At 44.9% G+C, this 22,388-nt stretch overlaps 1 protein-coding gene across 1 annotated transcript in view; it reads right to left on the bottom strand.

Annotated features, from left to right (window-relative positions):
- Positions 1-22,388, bottom strand: part of LOC137537128 (zinc finger protein 850-like) — a 96,540-nt gene that overhangs the window by 63,176 nt on the left and 10,976 nt on the right. The window contains exon 6 of the mRNA XM_068259260.1: positions 14,897-16,342. Coding sequence (XP_068115361.1) covers positions 14,897-16,342 — 1,446 coding nt within the window. The remainder of the gene's footprint in view (positions 1-14,896; positions 16,343-22,388) is intronic.

The following is a 22,388-nucleotide window of genomic DNA, read 5'->3' as shown; positions in this document are numbered from 1 at the left end:
GCAGCTGACAGGTGGTGACAGCACGGGAGCAGCTGACAGGTGGTGACATCACCGGAGCTGCTGACAGGTGGTGACTTCACAGGAGCAGCTGACAGGTGGTGACATCACGGGAGCAGCTGACAGGTGGTGACTTCACTGGAGCAGCTGACAGGTGGTGACTTTACTGGAGCAGCTGTGACAGGTGGTGACTTCACAGGAGCAGCTGACAGGTGGTGACTTCACGGGAGCAGCTGACAGGTGGTGACTTCACGGGAGCAGCTGACAGGTGGTGACATCACGAGATCAGCTGACAGGTGGTGACTTCATGGAAGCAGCTGACAGGTGGTGACTTCACGGGATCAGCTGATGGTTGGTGACATCACGGGAGCAGCTGACAAGTGGTGACTTAAGGGGAGCAGCTGACAGGTGGTGATTTCACGGGAGCAGCTGACAGGTGGTGACCTTACTGGAGAAGCTGACAGGTGGTGACTTTACGGGAGCAGCTGACAGGTGGTGACAGCACGGGAGCAGCTGACAGGTGGTGACAGCACGGGAGCAGCTGACAGGTGGTGACTTCACGGAAGCAGCTGACAGGTGGTGACTTCACGGGATCAGCTGATGGTTGGTGACATCACGGGAGCAGCTGACAAGTGGTGACTTAAGGGGAGCAGCTGACAGGTGGTGATTTCACGGGAGCAGCTGATAGGTGGTGACTTCACGGGAGCAGCTGACAGGTGGTGACGTCAGTAGAGCAGCTGACAGGTGGTGACTTCACGGGAACAGCTGACAGGTGGTGACTTCACGGGATCAGCTGATGGGTGGTGACATCAAGGGAGCAGCTGACAGGTGGTGACTTCACGGGAGCAGCTGACAGGTGGTTACTTCACATGAGCAGCTGACAGGTGGTGACTTCACGGAAGCAGCTGACAGGTGGTGACTTCATGGGAGCAGCTGACAGGTGGTGACTTCATGGGAGCAGCTGACAGGTGGTGACTTCACAGGAGCAGCTGACAGGTGGTGATTTCATGGGAGCAGCTGACAGGTGGTGACCTTACTGGAGAAGCTGACAGGTGGTGACTTCACGGGAGCAGCTGACAGGTGGTGACCTTACTGGAGAAGCTGACAGGTGGTGACTTCACGAGAGCAGCTGACAGGTGGTGACATCACGGGAGCAGCTGACAGGTGGTGACTTCATGGGAGCAGCTGACAGGTGGTGATTTCACGGGAGCAGCTGAGAGGTGGTGACTTCACGGGAGCAGCTGACAGGTGGTAACTTCACGGGAGCAGCTGACAGGTGGTGACATCACGGGAGCAGCTGACAGGTGGTGACTTCACATGAGCAGCTGACAGGTGGTGACTTCACGGAAGCAGCTGACAGGTGGTGACTTCATGGGAGCAGCTGACAGGTGGTGACTTCACTGGAGCAGCTGACAGGTGGTGACTTCACATGAGCAGCTGACAGGTGGTGACTTCACGGGATCAGCTGACAGGTGGTGACTTCACGGGATCAGCTGACGGATGGTGACTTCACGGGAGCAGCTGACAGGTGGTGACTTCACGGGAGCAGCTGACAGGTGGTGACATCACTGGAGCAGCTGACAGGAGGTGACTTTACGGGATCAGGTGATGGGTGGTGACATCACGGGAGCAGCTGACAAGTGGTGACTTCACGGGTGCAGCTGACAGGTTGTGACTTCACGGGAGCAGCTGAGAGGTGGTGACTTCACGGGAGCAGGTGACATCACATAAGCAGCTGACAGGTGGTAACATCACGGGAGCAGCTGACAGGTTGTGACTTCACAGGAGCAGCTGACAGGTGGTGACTTCACGGGAGCAGGTGACATCACATGAGCAGCTGACAGGTGGTGACTTCACGGGAGAAGCTGACAGGTGGTGACATCATGGGAGCAGGTGACATCACATTAGCAGCTGACAGGTGGTGACTTCATGGGAGCAGCTGACAGGTGGTGACATCACGGGAGAAGCTGACAGGTGGTGACATCATGGGAGCAGGTGACATCACATTAGCAGCTGACAGGTGGTGACTTCATGGGAGCAGCTGACAGGTGGTGACATCATGGGAGCAGCTGACAGGTGGTGACCTTACTGGAGAAGCTGACAGGTGGTGACTTCACGGGAGCAGCTGACAGGTGGTGACCTTACTGGAGAAGCTGACAGGTGGTGACTTCACGAGAGCAGCTGACAGGTGGTGACATCACGGGAGCAGCTGACAGGTGGTGACTTCACAGGAGCAGCTGACAGGTGGTGACTTCACGGGAGCAGCTGACAGGTGGTGACATCACAGGAGCAGCTGACAGGTGGTGGCATCACGGGAGCAGCTGACAGGTGGTGACATCACGGGAGCCGCTGACATGTGGTGACTTCACGGGAGCAGCTGACAGGTGGTGACATCACAGGAGCCGCTGACAGGTGGTGACTTCACGGGAGCAGCTGACAGGTGGTGACTTCATGGGATCAGCTGACAGTTGGTGACTTCTGGGGATCAGCTGACAGGCGGTGACTCCTCTGCCTTTAGCTGCTTTTGTAAAAAAGGGGCATTGAAGTGTATATTAGGAGCAGGTCTGACTTATTCCAAGCGCACAGCTTTGGCAGAAGAAGACTCTTTGAGAAAGAGGCTAATTGATCTTTATAGCCACCATTTCAAGTGCCCGCTATATTGGCACAGACCACCATTGCCATCTCTTCTTGTATTTATCTACAGTGTTGGAAAATAATAATAATTCTAACATTTGTTTTCTCTGTTGGACTCAAAGCGCTTGAGAGCTGTAGCCACTATGGGTGCGCTCAGTAGACCACCCTGCAGTATTATGGAACCTTGCCCAATGACTCCTTACTGAATAGGTGGTGGCTTACCGAACAGGAAGAGCCGAGATTTGAACCCTGGTCTCCTATGTCAGAGGCGGAGCCTTTAACCAGTACCTTATCCGGCCGCAGCATGGTAATGGTTTACAAAGTCTTACTGCATTCATATCATTATATTTTACTTGTTTGTTTGGAATGGTATTTTTGTTTTTGAAAGAAATAGTTCCTTAGGATTTTCGATATTGTTTGCCTCTTAGATAATGCTTTTTTATGTGCCCGATTAAGCGGCCTGTGTTGCAAATTGTTTGAGTATTGTTACTTTGAATAAAATAATTATTGCAAATTGTGTGAACATGTTTTGGAGGTAAGTCTTCTCCTCATTTGTTTAGTCGACTCTCTTTGACCATATGTACTTCTGTACCCAGATGTGTCTGTCAATCACGGCTTCTTTCAGCTGCTGCATAGGCATGTTCACAGCTTCACATATACTGTCTATCCATCTTGGCCTCTGCCCTCCTCTTCTTCTTTTGCCCTCAATTTTTCCAAGGATTTCTCCAAAGAATCCTGTCTTCTCATTATGTGACCAAGGTATTTGAGTTTTAATGGTAGTATCAAACCTTCCATTATTTCCTTGGTCTTATTTCTTTAAGTGTTGACTGGTTAGCTCTTATGGCAGTCCCTTCTGGATTGTTACCTTGTCATGATGAAGGGTTTGTGTGTCTCAATGAAGCAATGAGCTATATTGTTTAGGGCCACCCAGGATGAGCAGGTCATTGCAGAGAGATCACACTGCATACCATCCGCTGGAGAAGGTAGTGGCAGCCCACTCCAGGTAACTTTTGCCAAGAAAACCAAATGAACGGAAGTCAACCACAACCTCCTTTCTAATCAGCTCTTAAAGTGCCTAAGATATTCATGGTTAATAATTATATGGCATTTTTTTTCTTTAGGCTGCTTTCACAGTGAGACGTTACAGGTGCACTGTAACGCAGCCCTCACAGTAATGAAAAATCAATGTGCTGTTCAGAGTGCCCACGTTGTGTTACATTGTAACGCTACACGTTGAATGAAACTGCAACATGCTGTGCGTTATACTGGGCTTTAGCTGCGTTAGACTGCTTGCACCTGCTCTGTGACTAGCCACATGGCTAATTCATATTCACTGCACTGTGGTGACGTAACCTGGACTCGTAGTGTTGTCCGGATCATAAATGAATCGTTCATTTGATCCGGATCTTTTTTGTGAGTCGAATCATCCGGATCATCACAATGAACGATTCGGTTCACAGTGGATGTCTATCTGGAAGAAACAGGAACATACAGAATGTACAGTGCAGGGAAAGTCCTGTCCTGCTAGTTATTTCACCCCCAGTCTGCTTCCCTAGTAAAATGATTCAAATGATTTGGTTCAAAGATCCGGATCTTTTAAATGATCCGATTCGAATCATCTGAATCCTTGAAAAGATCCGGACTTCCCATCACTATCCTGGAGCGGCTGTTCTATCAGTATAGATAGAAGGAAAACGGCGGACCAAGAGTCGCATAACGCAGCTCTCTGACGTCCAACTTCAACACCACCATGCGTTGCGTTAGGGGCACGTTCTGTGACCTTAACATCCCCTAAAACGCAACGTCTTGGCGTAAAAGAGGCCTTAAAGTGGACCTGAACTCTTGCACAAAACAGGGGAAAACATAGAGAAATGTACCCTGTATGTATTTAGAAAGTTTAGCCTGTCTAATCCCCCTCATCTGTGACTAATCAACACTGTAATTTGATCTCTCAGCTGTGTCAGCTCAGGAATCTCCTCTGCCACGGCAGAGCAGCTAATTTGTAAACACAGGCTGTTAACCCTATACCTGCTTCCATGAAAGCAGGAAGTAGACACACTGCAGATGTATTGCAGGTTTTGTATCAGCTGCAACAAAGAAATGTTTCACTGTAATGATTATTATGCTTCTCTTTTAGAGCAGAGAGGAAGTTCAGAGTTCAGGTCCCCTTTAACTGCTGCTAACAACAGTGATGAGCAAAAATGCTAATATTCTTTTCACGTTCATTTTCGCCAAAATTATGTTCAATTTTGATTTTTGAGCGAAAATTTCAGCGAAAAAATGTTTTTTGTTAATTTTCGCAGATGTATTTTCATGTCAAAATAATTCTGGTAAAAATATTGTTTTTATGCGTGTTTGCGGTAAGAATATCATTTTTTTGTATAAAAAATTATCGATTTTCACGATAAACGCAAAAGTTACGATTTTTTTTGCAAAACTTTTCTGAAATCGAAAATAGCATTTTCGATGCAAAAATGACTTTGGGAAAATTCACACTGGCCAAGAAAAGCAGATGAGCAGAACTCAACCCCTACCTCCTTTCTAATCAGCTCTTACAAGGTAATCGGCAACGGCCGGAGCCCACATTACGTTGCCTTCCTGAATTGCTACAACTCGGCATAGCATGCAGCACGAGTAGGAGTTTGGCAGGGATATATAATGATACAGACAATGATATACATCAAATATGAACACTGGTACAAAATACAGAACTGTGATTACAATAGCAAATTTAATAGGATGACTAAAATGTATAAATGTCTAACAGAGTGCAAGCTATTAAATTAACATTCCAAGACACAAAAGGGTGAGAGCCCTGCCCTTGTGAGCCTACAGTCTAAAGAAATGTGGTGGAAACAAGAGGTGGGGGAAGTATACATTATATGTACAGGCAGTGCGTAATTAGGTTATTTAGTGGGTGCATGGCCTAAGCTATAGAATATGCTTGCCGGAAAAGGTGGATTTTGAGGGAGCGTTTAAAGATTTCAAATATGGGAGAGTGGCGGATGTGCTGTGGAAGGGCATTCCAGAGGAGAGGGGTGAGGCACGGAGAAGTCTTGTACACATGAATGTGAGGTTATTGTAGAAGAGGATAAAAAAAGCTCGTGTGCAGATCTGAGACGCTATGCTACTCTGATAAGGCACACTAACTCTGATAAGGGATGTTCTTTGTTATCCCCATGGTGTTTCACTGCCTGGTCTATTTGGCACACAGGGTGAGCCAAATGATTTTATACTCCCCTGTTTTCAGGGTGGGGGATACCTTTGTACTCCTGCTTTGGGCCCATAGAAATGTTTTCTTTTTTTCTATCAAAAAGTGCGACCATCTCCAGCTTGCCCGGATCCCTGTGTGGAGTCAGGTTTATAGATCTCCATCTGGCTACGGTGGTTGGTTGCCCCCTTGCAACCTTCCTTTGTGAGTACCCCCTGTTCATATTGACTTTTTCACTGATTGTATACTGCGCTATTGGGTTCCCGTTGTCTCTGTGCTCACCCTCCCTTTTGTCTACAGTGAATGAAGAATCTGTTTATTGTGACAGTGGCGAGGCTGGTTTGTTAGCACTTTGGCAGTAGCATTCTGTACTAATTGCAGGCGGTACAGGTACTTGTTTGGGAGGCCTGTATAGAGGGCATTGCAGTAGGTCAGCCATGATGTGATGAAAGTGTGAACTAGGGTCGGAAGATCCTCTGGGGGAATGAGATATTTAATTTTTGTAATGTTCTTCAGATGAAAGTAGGAATATTTGACTACAGCCAAGATTTGGTTTCTGAAGCTTTGTAGGCTGCACTTAAAGGGGTATAAAACTCTGACATAATATTCAATAAAAATCTGTTTTCCTACTTTTTATATGCCATACGGTTATCATATTTCCTTTTGTGCATAAGTAGTATTATTCATTTAGAAATTATAAGTTCCCAAAGTACATTTTTTTGCTGTGAGAGTTGTAATTGCATTTTATTCATAACTGGTGTACTTCTATTGTATTTCTATTGCAATGTACGCAGGAATGATTTCTGGGTAGCTGTCTGTGTTCGGGAGTGTCTGCACAGCCAGAGAAGCGTTTACATTCCTCACTTGATACAATTAAGTAAACACAAGAGAATCACTAGTTGGGATGCGGACTGTCTCTGCAGGGAGCTTAAAGAGACTCTGTAACAAAATGTTCAGCCTTATTTCTTCTATCCTATAAGTTCCTATACCTGTTCTAATGTGGTCTGTCTTACTGCAGCCTTTCCTCGTTGCACAGTAGCTGTATTATCTCAGTTATATAATCTAATCTTCTTTCTTCTGACGGCTTTGTCAGGCTCAGGCACTTAGGCAGGAATGTTCTGCTCTGCTTGTGATAGGATAGAAGCTATACACACCCTCTCCACGCCCCCTGCAGGCTCTGTGTGAGTCACAGACTGAGCTCCTCTCAGCCTATCACAAGCTGGTTAGCAGCTATGTCTTTTGTTTGTAAACACTGCTTAAAACTGGCAATTACAAGCCAGGAATGCAGCAGAGAGTGGCAGAAACAGCACAGAGGGGCCCATGAGAACATAATGAATAGAATGGTATGCTTTTTATTGTAAGAATTTTAACCTCCTTGGCGGTATGGACGAGCTCAGCTCGTCCATGACCGCCGTAGGGCGCTGCTCAGGCCCCGCTGGGCCGATTTTCACAATTTTTTTTTTAAAACATGCGGCAAGCACTTTGCTTGCTGCCTGCTGGTCCCGATCGCCGCCGCTCACCGCCGATGCACCGCTACCCGCCGCGTAACAACCCCCGCCGAGACCACTGCGCAGCCTGGCCAATCAGTGCTATGCAGCGCTGATGGGTGGATCGAGACTCCGTCTGACGTCACGACGTCCATGATGTCGATGACGTCATCGCGATTGTCATCATGGTGACGGGGGGAGCTCTAAACGGGATTTCCTTAGGAGGGTTCGCGCCGGAGGCGATCGAAGGTACACGCCGGACGCCGCAGGGAGGGGGGCATCATGTAGCTAGCGCTAGGCTAGCTACATGATATTAAAAAATATATATTTAAAAAAAACTGCTGCACCGCCACACTGGCGCAGTTAATAGAATGCCAGGGTGGTTAAAGTACAGATTCTCTTTAAGTAAGTCCTGTGTTTAACTAGTTGAATGCTGTTCTAGAAAAAAAATGGTGGTAGTATATAATGTGCTGTAAATAATCTTTTAGAGCAAAGAAGAAATGCTGGGTTTCCTACCGCTTTAAGAGGTTTCCATTTATTCCTCAGCTTTTACTGCATCATAAAAGATGATCAAACACTATACATGTAAAATGCAGGGTACACCTGGAAACCCGCAGAATCCCTTTCTGTAGGGATCCAAAGTGACAGAAGATATGTTTTAAGTCTGACCTGGAAATATTCCTCCTGAGGTTTGGTACATTGATTGCTGTATCCCTTGCAGGTCTTTTAGCAGTATGCATACAGCCCTGTGCCACAGGAATCTCTTTCCTGACACCACCTGTAAGGATGACCTCGGTGGAATGTATTAGAAGTATGCATCCAGCTGATATCACGTGATGTTCCACTAATGTGATGAAAGCTCCCAAGTCTAAAAAGCCTTCTACAGCTCTCCTATTAACCGTCCGTAAAGTATACTGAGCACCAGGAATTTTTTTAAATGAATCAGAATAATTTATTTTGCCAAGTGCAAACAGGGGGTTGTACCCGCAATTGGTTTTGGCCCATACAGGTTCCGGAAGGATGGGGGGGGGGGATATTGTCTGAAAGCCAAGAGCCGAGGCTGCCATACTACAGCACCCCCAGTCACACTTGGCAATGATGTCATTGTTACGGAGACAGCCGGGGGGGGGGGATGACACAGAGGAAGGTGAAGGTTCAGCAGTGATGACCCAGTTCTTGATGAACCCCCCATATCAGTGATTTGTGATAGTGTGCCATGGGGGGGAAGGGGGGGGCGTGAGCTTCACTATTTACCCACAGACTGCTGCTCCTCTTATCTGTACGAGATGTGCCATCTTCTCTTGGATGGACTACATCTGCTGATTTTGGTAATTCCTAGCAATGTATCTGGGAAATGTGATCTGTGAATGAGATAGCATCTCTGTACTCACATCCATGGACTATATCCCCCATGCCGGTGCAGCGCACGAGACACTGCTGGGAACTACAACATGACACAGATGTGGTCCAAAGATGGCACATCCCGTATGGGCCAATGGAGCAGCACCCTGTAGGCAATTGGTGAGGTTCACGCCAACCCTCCCTTCCTTCCCTAACAACACCCTCCATTCATTACAAACATCCCATGCGGGGAGGTTCATTTAAAAAGAAGCATGGTGCTCCGTTCCCTTTATCTGAAACTACGTGGTTCTGTCTCTGAGAAGGATAACTCTAGTTGGTCAGCAGCACCACACATGTGTCCAGACTACTGTTGCCTTTCTTTCTTCTAATGCTGGGATCTGGGGCAAGGACAACTTTTACATGATGTGCAATTTGGGATGATGCATTCAAACTACCTGCATGACCTCCTTGAGAACCTGCAGATATTAGGTGCACAAGGGATCCGCAACACTAATAAGACTTTTGGAATGATTCGATGCTAGTAGTATTGTTGCAATTTCTCTTCATTTCTGTTTGTAGAGCTTGGCTTGGTCCTTTTCTAGGATGGAAGCATTGCAGGAGTCTGAACTGATGGGAAGATGGTATTTCAACAAACGTAACTACTAGCACTATTGATTCTATCATAGATTGAGGCAGTGGCATAGGGATCACTATAGCAAGGGGCTAATTTGGCTACTTATACTTGTAAGGGGTGACTTAAACTTGGGGAAGGGGCGAATCTGACCACCTATACTTTGGAAGAACTAATCTGGCTACCCATACTTATGGAGCTACATATACTGGGGATGGTGGGGGAGAAGAATCAGGCTACCTATACAGTGATGCTTATTTATCTACCTATAATGTGGGGCTACCTATGCTGGGGAGGGGGGGGGAGTTTGTCTTGCTATCTATACTTGGAGAGCTACATATACTTGGGAGGGGGGGGGGGGGGAGAGAGAATCAGGCTAACTACACTGTGGTGCTAATTTGGCTACCTATACTGGAAGGTTGGGGGGGTGCTTGTCTTGCTACCTATACAAAACTGGGGGACCCTCTGGCTACACATGTTGCTGGTACCTACAGTATTTTAAAGTGAGTTTTTTTGTTTATATTTTATTATTTATTTTCCTGGGACAACACTGAAGACATGATACAATGTGGTTGATTCACTAAGACAAATAGCATGCCTTATCAGAGTTAACATGCCTTATCAGAGTTAACACGCCTTATCAGAGTAGCATAACGAGCGCTACAAACTTATGCCTGCTAATTGGCAATGACGAGAGCTCCACCCGTCCTGCCCTGAGCCCCTGAGGGTCCAATCACTTTTAAGGACATTATCCCCGCACTTTGATTGGCCCAATAGGCTGCCTGTCAAGTGACAGGCAGCCTATTGGGCCAAAGTGCAGGGATAATGTCCTTTAAAGTGATTGGACCCACAGGGGCTCAGGGCAGAACGAGTGGAGCTCTCGTCATTGCCAATTAGCAGGCATACTGTAAGTTCGTAGCACTCGCTATGCTACTCTGATAAGGCGTGTTAACACTGATAAGGCATGCTATTTGTTATAGTGAATCAACCCCCAAAATTCAACATTTTTCCTCCCTGGGGACATATTACTTGTTAGTGTTACAAGATCTCAGGTCTGAATGGAGAGCAGGTGTGTTACATTTGGTGTTAGCTCACTCATATTGTTCATTGGAAGTTTAACATGGTACCTCATGACAGTGAACTCTCTAAGGATCTTAAAAAATGTTGCTCTATATAAAGATGGCTTAGGCTATAAGAATATGGCACGCAGATGTGTTTCAGAGTGTTGGCAAAGACCATACAGCGGTTTAACTGGACAGTCCTTCCCATGGTTGACCAAAGAGGTTAAGTGCAGGTGCTCAGTGTCATATCCAGAGGTTGTCTTTTGCAAATAGACATACGAGTGCTGGCAGCATTGCTGCAGAGGTTAAAGGGGGGGGGAAGGGGTGAGGGGTGTCACTCTGTCAGTGCTCAGACCATACACCACACACTGCATCAAATTGCTCTGCATGGCTGGCATCCCAGGAGGAATCAAAAGCAATCAAAATACAAATTGGGGGTTTCACGGCCTGGTAATCTTATGCATAAAACATAACTTTTAATGGTAATGCCAATAAATAGTCATACAAGTGATATGGCATTAAAAGTCCTTAATACACATTGGTCATAATGGCAATAGCGTAAGCCACGTTTTGCGACCAATGACCAGGTTCCTTCTTCAGAGGCAGAGTTTTTTTTCTGAGTTCATGGTTCGTGAATACAGGACAGTTTATAAAAGCATAAGATAAAAGCACATATGTACAGCCACACCCAGGTATGTATTGAACGTTGTTATTGTTGTGTCAGCCCAATACATGGTCAATTATAATTGCATCCAATAGTCAATCTTTGAAAAAGAGCATGATGTATAAGACTAAGGTCAAGGGATTGCACTTGTCCACTGGAATGTAATCTTTATAGATGCAGCCAGGGAGAGCACAGCAGTACATCTGTGAAGCACTAATGATTCAAAAGGGATTGGCAGGATATTTAACATAATTCTTGGAGGAAGCGTCTCCTAAAAATGATGCACAAGAAAGCAGGCAGACTAAGGGCAGGGATTACTAGAACCAAGATTAATCTATTTGGTTCAGATAGTGTCAAGAGTGTGTGGCGGCAACCAGGAAAGGAGTACAAAGACAAGTGTGTCTTGCCTACAGTGAAGCATGGTGGTGGGAATATCATGGTTTGGGGATACATGAATGCTGCCGGCACTGGGGAGCTACAGTTCATTCAGGAAACCATGAATGACAACATATACTGTGACATTCTGAAGCAGAGCATTATCCCCTTCCTTCACAAACTGGGCAGCAAGGCAGTATTCCAACATGATAAGGACCCCACCACATCTCCAAGACGACCACTGCCTTAGTGAACAAACCTACCAACCAAATTATTTCAAATAGTAATGTGTATATATCTAACAATACAAATATCTGACAGATTGTGTGCATTCAGCTCAAATCTCTTCATGTTTGCTAAATATAAAACAAAGAGACAGAGAGAGGGAAATCTCTTTTCCTCAGTTCAATCTGGATGAATGGGAGCTTCTAATATCCCCACATCTGCAGCTCACAGTAGGTGAAGCCCCACCTGCCTGAAATACGGAGCTTCTAAAGGTTCCAGGGACTCAGTAATAGTCATTACCTTCAGCCCATTATGAAACTGAAACACAGAATAGGGTCACCTAGAGCCAAATATAGTGTAGTATGTACTGGTAGTTGAAATGAAGTATCATAGAATAATAAGCTATACTCTCAAAGGCAACCACTGTATAGGCAGGTGGGGAGATTAGACCTGACCCCACTCAGGATTAAGAAGTCACTCTCTGTAGATGAGGGAAAATGGGGGTAACACCCCTCCACCAGGGATGGACTTGATATAGTGTAGTATGAATACAGAGGCACCAAAATGATAAGAGTATCTAAAAAGTTTAAAACATGAGGAGGCAGTGGTGGACTTACTTCCTCCAAGCAGGCACAAACATTGCCCATGTGTTTGCCAAATACAACAAGTTTATTTACATACTTCGGGGGACGATGCAACGCGTTTCGCAGGTTTGATCCCACTTCATCAGGCAATAACAATGGAGTAATAGCATATGTGGTCAGTAGAAGAGCCAGGCACCTCTGTGTCAAACCCGCAAAACACGTTGCATTGTCCCCTGTTGTATGTAAATAAACCTGTTCTATTTGACAAACACATTGGCAATGTTTGTGTCTGCTTGGAGGAGGTAAGTCCACCACTGCCTCATGTTTTAAACTTTTTAGATACTTTAATTCTTTTGGCGCCTCTGTGTCCATACTACGCATTATAGAACAGGGGTATTATTTATTCAGGCCCCCTGTTGTGTTCTCCATGAATAGGTCAGTGTGTGAGATCTCGGATGTGACCCCAAATGTGATTTATAATGCCACAATTTCCCACACTCAGCTCTTCAGTTGTTTTCTTCTGTATGGCAAGATGAGGGTTCTGGCTGTAGCATTTCCCGCACTCAGCACAGGGATACGGCCTCTCCGCGGAAAATGCTGCTCTCTCATACAGTATTCTGATGCGCACAATATTTTTTATTGATTTTATTCATTTGGAATATACAGTTATATCAGCATATATCAAACTGTTACACAAAGGGAATAGATCACAGAAGACAAAATTCATAGAAGATGACAGTAATACAAATGAACAAAGATCATAATACCTTAACACAGCAAATGGCATTATTCAGTTATCAAAGAAGATTGTATGAGTGGACCCGAGCCAATGCTAGCATTTAACCACTTACTGCACCAGGTGCAGTATAATCAGGGCCTGGGAAAACTTCACTTGAAGTCCCAGGGGCGTGAATATTTGTCTTCAGTGGCGGGTGGCGGGAGTAAGCAGCGGCCCCCCGCCACTGAAGACAAATATTCTTGGCTCTGGGACTTCAAGTGATGTTTTCCCAGGTCGTGACTATACTGTACCTGGTGCAGTAACTGGTTATACTCTAGCAGTTCCCATGTCAATGAACACTGTCGTCTATGAGATGTCTGCATCATTGTATCTTTCGAAGTTACAGTGCCATGCATAACTTTCTATTCACGTAATTATGTACATGAACAGTAAATAATGCGCAAGGACATCTTGTGGCCATATAGGAAAATTACACCTACCGTAAATACATTTTATTTAATAAAAATACCAACCCTTACATTTAAAATTAACTGCTTCCCTCCCACACTCTCACATAGTACCTATTTTTTTTTTGTATAAAAAAATACATAAAAAAATACATAAATAGTTACCTTAGGGACTGAATTTTTTTTAATATGTATGTCAAGAGGGTATATTACTGTTATTTTAATTTATTAGCTTGTAATAAGTGATGGATGCAAACCTGAAAAAATGCATCTTAATTTCCGAATAATAATATTGGGACCATACATTGTACTTGGGAAATATTTAAAATTTTGCAATAACCAGGACAAATTGGCAAATAAAATGTGTGAGTTTTATCCATAATAGAATGTGTGGGTTTTTATCCATAATAGAATCATGACAGACGATAACTCCTGAGCCTGCCCGGCGGACAGCCGTGTCACATGGCTGTCCCCAGTACAGCGCTGCCATAGATCGCAGCGATGTACAGAGTAAATAAAGAGTAAATAGATGGCGGTTTCACCGTCTAACAGTCTCCTAGCGGAGCTCTGTTATTTAAGTGGAGATGCGCGCACTTGACGCTGGGCCGCGTTCATGCCCATTGGCTTTATTTTTGTTGTTGATAAATGATCATTCCCCAGTTTACCCGACTCTTATCTGGTGCACACAACATTTGGTACACACAAAGGAAGTTGCAGAGCATGCTGGGTTTCCCTTTTTTGCTTCTTTACTTTGCTTTCAGACTTAACTAATGCAGCCTGATTGGCTGAAGCCTCTTTCCCTCTTGTTTTCCCCTCCCACACCTCTGTTCCTCTCTGACTGGCCAATATTTTTTTTATGCTGAGACAATGCACTTTCTATTGCAGAGCTGGGTGGGAGTGCCTGAAGACTGGGAGGAGGGCGGGCAATGCAAACACAATCAGAGAGGAAAGTATAGAAAAATCACTAAAATCCAAATGTGGACAGTGCAATACATATGTTATGTAAAGGAGAGAGAGAGAGAGAGTGTTTTTCTGAGAAAGTATGGCTGACAGCTCCTCTGTAAGCAGAGGCTGAATAAATAACGTGCCCCTAGCACTAGTGGTAATGTGTACCCTAATATAGAGTATTTAAATGCATTATTTTTTAACTGATAGTGTTCCTTTAAAGTGTTTTTGTATTTACTCTGCAGGAGAGCCGTGGCTGCAAGTGACTGTAGACCCCGCCTCATTTGCATAGAAAAAAACATCTGCTTTATTAACCCTTACAATGGAATATATTATAACATAGGCAAGTTCTAACTAGGCTTAGTACTATATGTACCCATGTTTATCTCATCATGTCCCCTCAGTTCAGGGACTGTACCGCTTTATAAACCAATATACTGAGTGCACAATGCACATTGTAAAAGAACATTTATAAACTAGAAATATTCATTTCTCATGAGCAGTAATTCCAAGCTAAAGCATTTTTCACACTCAGTACATAAATAGGGCTTCTAACCCATGTGAGAACTCTCATGTCTGATAAGCTTTGCTTTATGTCCAAAACATTTCCCACACTTAGCACATGAATAAGGCTTCTCACCAGTGTGCAATCTCTTATGTATGACAAGATTTGCTTTAACTGTATAACTTTTCCCACACTCATCACAGGAGTATGGCTTCTCACCACTGTGACACTTCTGATGTTTAAGAAGATTTGATTTCTGTACAAAACATTTCCCACACTCAGCACATGAATAGGGCTTCTCACCGGAGTGATATTTCTCATGTGTGACAAGGTGCGATTTCCTTAGAAAACATTTCCCACACTCAGCACATGAATACGGCTTCTCACCAGTGTGAGTCCACTCATGTCTGACAAGAATAGATTTATGTCCAAAACATTTACCACACTGGGCACATGAATAAGGCTTCTCACCAGTGTGAGATCTCTCATGTGTGACAAGCAGTGATTTACAATGAAAACATTTCCCGCACTCAGTACATGAATAAGACTTCTCATTATTATGAGATCTCTCATGTCTGTCAAGCAATGATTTATGCCCAAAATATTTCCCACATTCAGCACATGAAAAATTCTTCTCAACAGTATGAGATCTCTCATGTTTGACAAGATGTGCTTTTTGTATAAAACATTTCCCACACTCAGTACATGAATAGGGTTTCTCACCAGTGTGGGATCTCCTATGTATGGCAAGGTGTGATTTACGCCCAAAACATTTCCCACACTCAGAACACGAATATAACTTCTCGCCAGTGTGGGATCTCTCATGTATGACAAGGTGTGATTTACGCACAAAACATTTACCACACTCAGCACATGAATATAACTTTTCACCAGTGTGATACCTCTCATGTGTGACAAGAGTTGATTTTTCTACAAAACATTTCCCACACTCAGCACATGAATAGGAATTCTCACCATTATGAGATCTCTCATGTTTGACAAGCAATGATTTATGCCCAAAACATATCCCACACTCAGCACATGAATAAGGCTTCTCACCAGTATGAGACCTCAAATGTGTGACAAGATGTGCTTTTTGTACAAAACATTTCCCACACTCAGTACATGTGTAGGGCTTCTCACCAGTGTGAGTTCTCTCATGTCTGATAAGTTGTGATTTCTGTATAAAACATTTCCTACACTCAGCACACGAATATGGCTTCTCTCCAGAGTGAGTTCTCTCATGTCTTACAAGATTTGATTTCCAAACAAAACATTTCCCACATGTTGAACAGGAATAAGATCCTCCAGCAGGGGGAGAGATGTGCTGAGTATGAAGCCCCTGAGGGTTAGACAGGTGAGGTGAGTCTGGGAGAATATTTAGTGTAACCAGGATTTCTGCAGGAGGCTCTTGTCCAATGAAATTATCATATGTTGTACAGTCTGTAGATACAGAGAGACAAGTCTCTGAGAGGTTCATGATGCCAGGACCCTGCGCTGCAAATAGAGAAACATCATCACTTCCTGTTAGAGAATTCTGAGGGGAAGAACAATTATCATTAGGGGTGGTCAGTGAGCTGCTGAAAATTCCAGGTTGATTCAAAGTTTTTGCACATTCGAAATGGGCTGAATGCAGCACCTGAGTAGCTTTGCATATAATTAGCATATGATTAGCACCATCTAAAGGTGCATACACACATCAGACTATAGTCTTTGGAAAATGAAAGATCACAGACCAATCTTACCACCCTTCATGTAGTATGAGTGCCATACCTACACAGTCTTTTCTATGGAGCGGAACTCCCCATCAGAAAAAAATCTTTGCAAGATGCTGCACACACAGATGCTGTACAGACACAAAAGATCTGTTCCTGCAAATTGCATTCATAGTCTATGAGATCTGCAGATCCTCATACACACCTTGTTTAACTGACATTCATCTGCAGATCAGACAATCATCTGCAGATCTGAAGATTCATCCTGGTGGATCTGATCTGCAGATGTATGTCAGTTAAACAAGGTGTGTATGAGGATCTGCAGATCTCATAGACTATGAATGCATTTTGCAGGAATGGATCTTTTGCAGGAACAGATCTTTTGCAGATACTGATTTTTTGCATATGTACAGCATCTTTGTGTGCAGCATCTTGCAAAGATTTCTGTCTGATGGGGAGTTCAGCTCCATAGAATAGACTGTGTATGTATGGCTCTCATACTACATGGAAGGGTGGTAAGATTGGTCTGTGATCTTTCATTTTCCAAAGACTATAGTCTGATGTGTGTATGCACCATTAGAGTTATTGGCATGTCACTGGCCATCACTAGTTATCAGCCTGACAGAAAACTGCAGAAAATTGTGCTCATTACAGGCGGCCATTCACATGCCAATATCTTAGGCTTGCATGCTAATCTTATGTAGCTTGGAATTAAGAAATCAAATGCTATTAGCTACATACAATTTGAATTATATTTGCATACATGTCAGAGGAATTTGTATCTCATTGACCTCCCTACACATAAAGCATTGGCCATACATGGAAGCACAGTAAGTTGTAGAGCTTGATGAGACAGTGGAAGCAATGTGTTACTCCTGTGACAACAGACCTCTATGTACTTATAGCAAGAAATCTGTGTTGTTTGAAGAGCAATGTGGTTAACTAACCATGAATAATACTAAACTCAAGTACTGTAAGTGTCAGTCCTCCTGAGGTCAGTCAGATTGGCTCTCTGTCATGTGAACAATATGTACTTGTAATTTGACAGATATCCTCAAACTTGGCCTCAATTCACCATAGGAGAGTTAGTAAGAGATAAAAGGTCGGTATTTTATCTCATTCGGTATTCTAACACTGTGTTTGCAATTCACCACTGTGCGAGGATAGAGAGAGGAGTGTTCGGTAGCAGGCGATAATGGTGCGATATGGGTGCAAAAACCGTGCGATAAACGGTCGATAGTTATGCAATGTTAGTGATTTGCATGCGATACTTTGCCTCTCTGGATGCTGGAAGTAAAGGATTGTGGGTAGGATGAGGAGGTTATTACCAGCATGTGACCGCAGAGGGTTTCCCTCCCTGTTTTTTTACCCTCTCCTTCCATTACAAATCCCTCCCTTCGTTCTGCATATTAAGCAATATTAGGCATTTACAATATTGAGTGGATGGGTGAAACGGAGGAAGTATTTGGATACATTTTCACACTCCCTCCCGATGAAAAATGTATCCAAATTCCTCCTTCATTTCGCCCATCCACTTAATATTGTAAATGCTTAATATCGCTTAATACGCTAAATAGTGTAAATGGGCTGCTCTCTGGTGCCTGAAATATGTACAGTATAGGCTGTTACTGTGTGCTGCTAGTAAACTAGCTGCAGTGTGTGCTGCTCTCTGGGGCCTGAAATATGTACAGTATAGGCCGTTACTGTGTGCTGCTAGTAAACTAGCTGCAGAGTGAGCTGCTCTCTGGTGCCTGAAATATGTACAGTATAGGCTGTTACTGTGTGCTGCTAGTAAACTAGCTGCAGAGTGAGCTGCTCTCTGGTGCCTGAAATATGTACAGTATAGGCTGTTACTGTGTGCTGCCAGTAAACTAGCTGCAGAGTGAGCTGCTCTCTGGTGCCTGAAATATGTACAGTATAGGCTGTTACTGTGTGCTGCTAGTAAACTAGCTGCAGTGTGTGCTGCTCTCTGGGGCCTGAAATATGTACAGTATAGGCTGTTACTGTGTGCTGCTAGTAAACTAGCTGCAGAGTGAGCTGCTCTCTGGTGCCTGAAATATGTACAGTATAGGCTGTTACTGCGTGCTGCTAGTAAACTAGCTGCAGAGTGAGCTGCTCTCTGGTGCCTGAAATATGTACAGTATAGGCTGTTACTGTGTGCTGCCAGTAAACTAGCTGCAGAGTGAGCTGCTCTCTGGTGCCTGAAATATGTACAGTATAGGCTGTTACTGTGTGCTGCTAGTAAACTAGCTGCAGAGTGAGCTGCTCTCTGGTGCCTGAAATATGTACAGTATAGGCTGTTACTGTGTGCTGCCAGTAAACTAGCTGCAGAGTGAGCTGCTCTCTGGTGCCTGAAATATGTACAGTATACAGTTAATGTGTGCTGCTAGTAAACTAGCTGCAGAGTGAGCTGCTCTCTGGTGCCTGAAATATGTACAGTATAGGCTGTTACTGTGTGCTGCTAGTAAACTAGCTGCAGTGTGTGCTGCTCTCTGGGGCCTGAAATATGTACAGTATAGGCTGTTACTGTGTGCTGCTAGTAAACTAGCTGCAGAGTGAGCTGCTCTCTGGTGCCTGAAATATGTACAGTATAGGCTGTTACTGTGTGCTGCTAGTAAACTAGCTGCAGAGTGAGCTGCTCTCTGGTGCCTGAAATATGTACAGTATAGGCTGTTACTGTGTGCTGCCAGTAAACTAGCTGCAGAGTGAGCTGCTCTCTGGTGCCTGAAATATGTACAGTATACAGTTAATGTGTGCTGCTAGTAAACTAGCTGCAGAGTGAGCTGCTCTCTGGTGCCTGAAATATGTACAGTATAGGCTGTTACTGTGTGCTGCTAGTAAACTAGCTGCAGAGTGAGCTGCTCTCTGGTGCCTGAAATATGTACAGTATAGGCTGTTACTGTGTGCTGCTAGTAAACTAGCTGCAGAGTGAGCTGCTCTCTGGTGCCTGAAATATGTACAGTATAGGCTGTTACTGTGTGCTGCTAGTAAACTAGCTGCAGAGTGAGCTGCTCTCTGGTGCCTGAAATATGTACAGTATAGGCTGTTACTGTGTGCTGCTAGTAAACTAGCTGCAGAGTGAGCTGCAGCAGCTGTGAGAAAAAACAGATATCTCCAGGTACATTCTGGGGATAAATAGATGAAAAAATAACGAATGGCCACACCCCCTTTTTTCCCTGGTGAATTGTGATTTTGAGAAAAAATAACGACTAACTATCGCCTATTTATCGCATGAATTTCTCTCTGTCGATATTTCACCCTATACTTCTGGAGAATTGCTATTTGGAGATATCACAGGAGGTAAATTACCTCCCATGAGATAAATAGGTCGGTAACCACTGGTGAATTGAGGCCGAAATAACTAGTCCAAGATCAGAATGTTTTTTTTTTTAATATGAATATGTATTCTTGTAGTTGGACACCCAGCAAGTATTCAGATAAAGTATCTAACAATTGTCCATCAGAATGACATAGAAATACCAGGTGCTGCAATAATTGATGCTTTTATTGGCATGTGTGTGAGCAGAGCTCTTTCTATGGGCACGTGTGTGTGCTGACCACTTTCTATGTGCATACGTGTGTGCTGAGCTCTTTCTATGGGCATGTGTGTGTGCTGAGCTCTTTCTATGGGCACGTGTGTGTGCTGAGCTCTTTCTATGGGCACGTGTGTGTGCTGAGCTCTTTCTATGGGCATGTGTGTGTGCTGAGCTCTTTCTATGGGCATGTGTGTGTGCTGAGCTCTTTCTATGGGCACGTGTGTGTGCTGAGCTCTTTCTATGGGCACGTGTGTGTGCTGAGCTCTTTCTATGTGCATGTGTGTGTGCTGAGCTCTTTCTATGGGCATGTGTGTGTGCTGAGCTCTTTCTATGGGCACGTGTGTGTGCTGAGCTCTTTCTATGTGCATACGTGTGTGCTGAACTCTTTCTATGGGCATACGTGTGTGCTGAACTCTTTCTATGGGCATGTGTGTGTGCTGAACTCTTTCTATGGGCATGTGTGTGTGTTGAACTCTTTCTATGGGCACGTGTGTGTGCTGAGCACTTTCTATGTGCATACGTGTGTGCTGAGCTCTTTCTATGGGCATGTGTGTGTGCTGAGCTCTTTCTATGGGCACGTGTGTGTGCTGAGCTCTTTCTATGGGCACGTGTGTGTGCTGAACTCTTTCTATGGGCATGTGTGTGTGCTGAGCTCTTTCTATGGGCATGTGTGTGTGCTGAGCTCTTTCTATGGGCACGTGTGTGTGCTGAACTCTTTCTATGGGCATGTGTGTGTGTTGAACTTTTTCTATGGGCACGTGTGTGTGCTGAGCACTTTCTATGTGCATACGTGTGTGCTGAGCTCTTTTTATGGGCATGTGTGTGTGCTGAGCTCTTTCTATGGGCACGTGTGTGTGCTGAGCTCTTTCTATGGGCACGTGTGTGTGCTGAGCTCTTTCTATGGGCACGTGTGTGTGCTGAACTCTTTCTATGGGCATGTGTGTGTGCTGAGCTCTTTCTATGGGCATGTGTGTGTGCTGAGCTCTTTCTATGGGCACGTGTGTGTGCTGAACTCTTTCTATGGGCGTGCGTGTGTGCTGAGCTCTTTCTATGGGCATGTGTGTGTGCTGAGCTCTTTATATGGGCGTGTGTGTGTGTGTGCTGAGCTCTTTCTATGGGCACGTGTGTGTGCTGAACTCTTTCTATGGGCGTGCGTGTGTGCTGAGCTCTTTCTATGGGCATGTGTGTGTGCTGAGCTCTTTCTATGGGCATGTGTGTGTGTTGAACTCTTTCTATGGGCACGTGTGTGTGCTGAGCACTTTCTATGTGCATACGTGTGTGCTGAGCTCTTTCTATGGGCATGTGTGTGTGCTGAGCTCTTTCTATGGGCACGTGTGTGTGCTGAGCTCTTTCTATGGGCACGTGTGTGTGCTGAACTCTTTCTATGGGCATGTGTGTGTGCTGAGCTCTTTCTATGGGCACGTGTGTGTGCTGAACTCTTTCTATGGGCATGTGTGTGTGCTGAGCTCTTTCTATGGGCATGTGTGTGTGCTGAGCTCTTTCTATGGGCACGTGTGTGTGCTGAACTCTTTCTATGGGCGTGCGTGTGTGCTGAGCTCTTTCTATGGGCACGTGTGTGTGCTGAGCTCTTTCTATGGGCACGTGTGTGTGCTGAGCTCTTTCTATGGGCATGTGTGTGTGCTGAGCTCTTTCTATGGGCATGTGTGTGTGCTGAGCTCTTTCTATGGGCACGTGTGTGTGCTGAGCTCTTTCTATGGGCACGTGTGTGTGCTGAGCTCTTTCTATGTGCATGTGTGTGTGCTGAGCTCTTTCTATGGGCATGTGTGTGTGCTGAGCTCTTTCTATGGGCACGTGTGTGTGCTGAGCTCTTTCTATGTGCATACGTGTGTGCTGAACTCTTTCTATGGGCATACGTGTGTGCTGAACTCTTTCTATGGGCATGTGTGTGTGCTGAACTCTTTCTATGGGCATGTGTGTGTGTTGAACTCTTTCTATGGGCACGTGTGTGTGCTGAGCACTTTCTATGTGCATACGTGTGTGCTGAGCTCTTTCTATGGGCATGTGTGTGTGCTGAGCTCTTTCTATGGGCACGTGTGTGTGCTGAGCTCTTTCTATGGGCACGTGTGTGTGCTGAACTCTTTCTATGGGCATGTGTGTGTGCTGAGCTCTTTCTATGGGCATGTGTGTGTGCTGAGCTCTTTCTATGGGCACGTGTGTGTGCTGAACTCTTTCTATGGGCATGTGTGTGTGTTGAACTTTTTCTATGGGCACGTGTGTGTGCTGAGCACTTTCTATGTGCATACGTGTGTGCTGAGCTCTTTTTATGGGCAT

This window comes from Hyperolius riggenbachi, chromosome 10 (assembly GCF_040937935.1).
Source record: "Hyperolius riggenbachi isolate aHypRig1 chromosome 10, aHypRig1.pri, whole genome shotgun sequence".
Taxonomy (NCBI): domain Eukaryota; kingdom Metazoa; phylum Chordata; class Amphibia; order Anura; family Hyperoliidae; genus Hyperolius; species Hyperolius riggenbachi.
The sequence above is the reverse complement of the archived record's forward strand: the minus strand, read 5'-3'. Positions and strand labels throughout refer to the sequence as shown.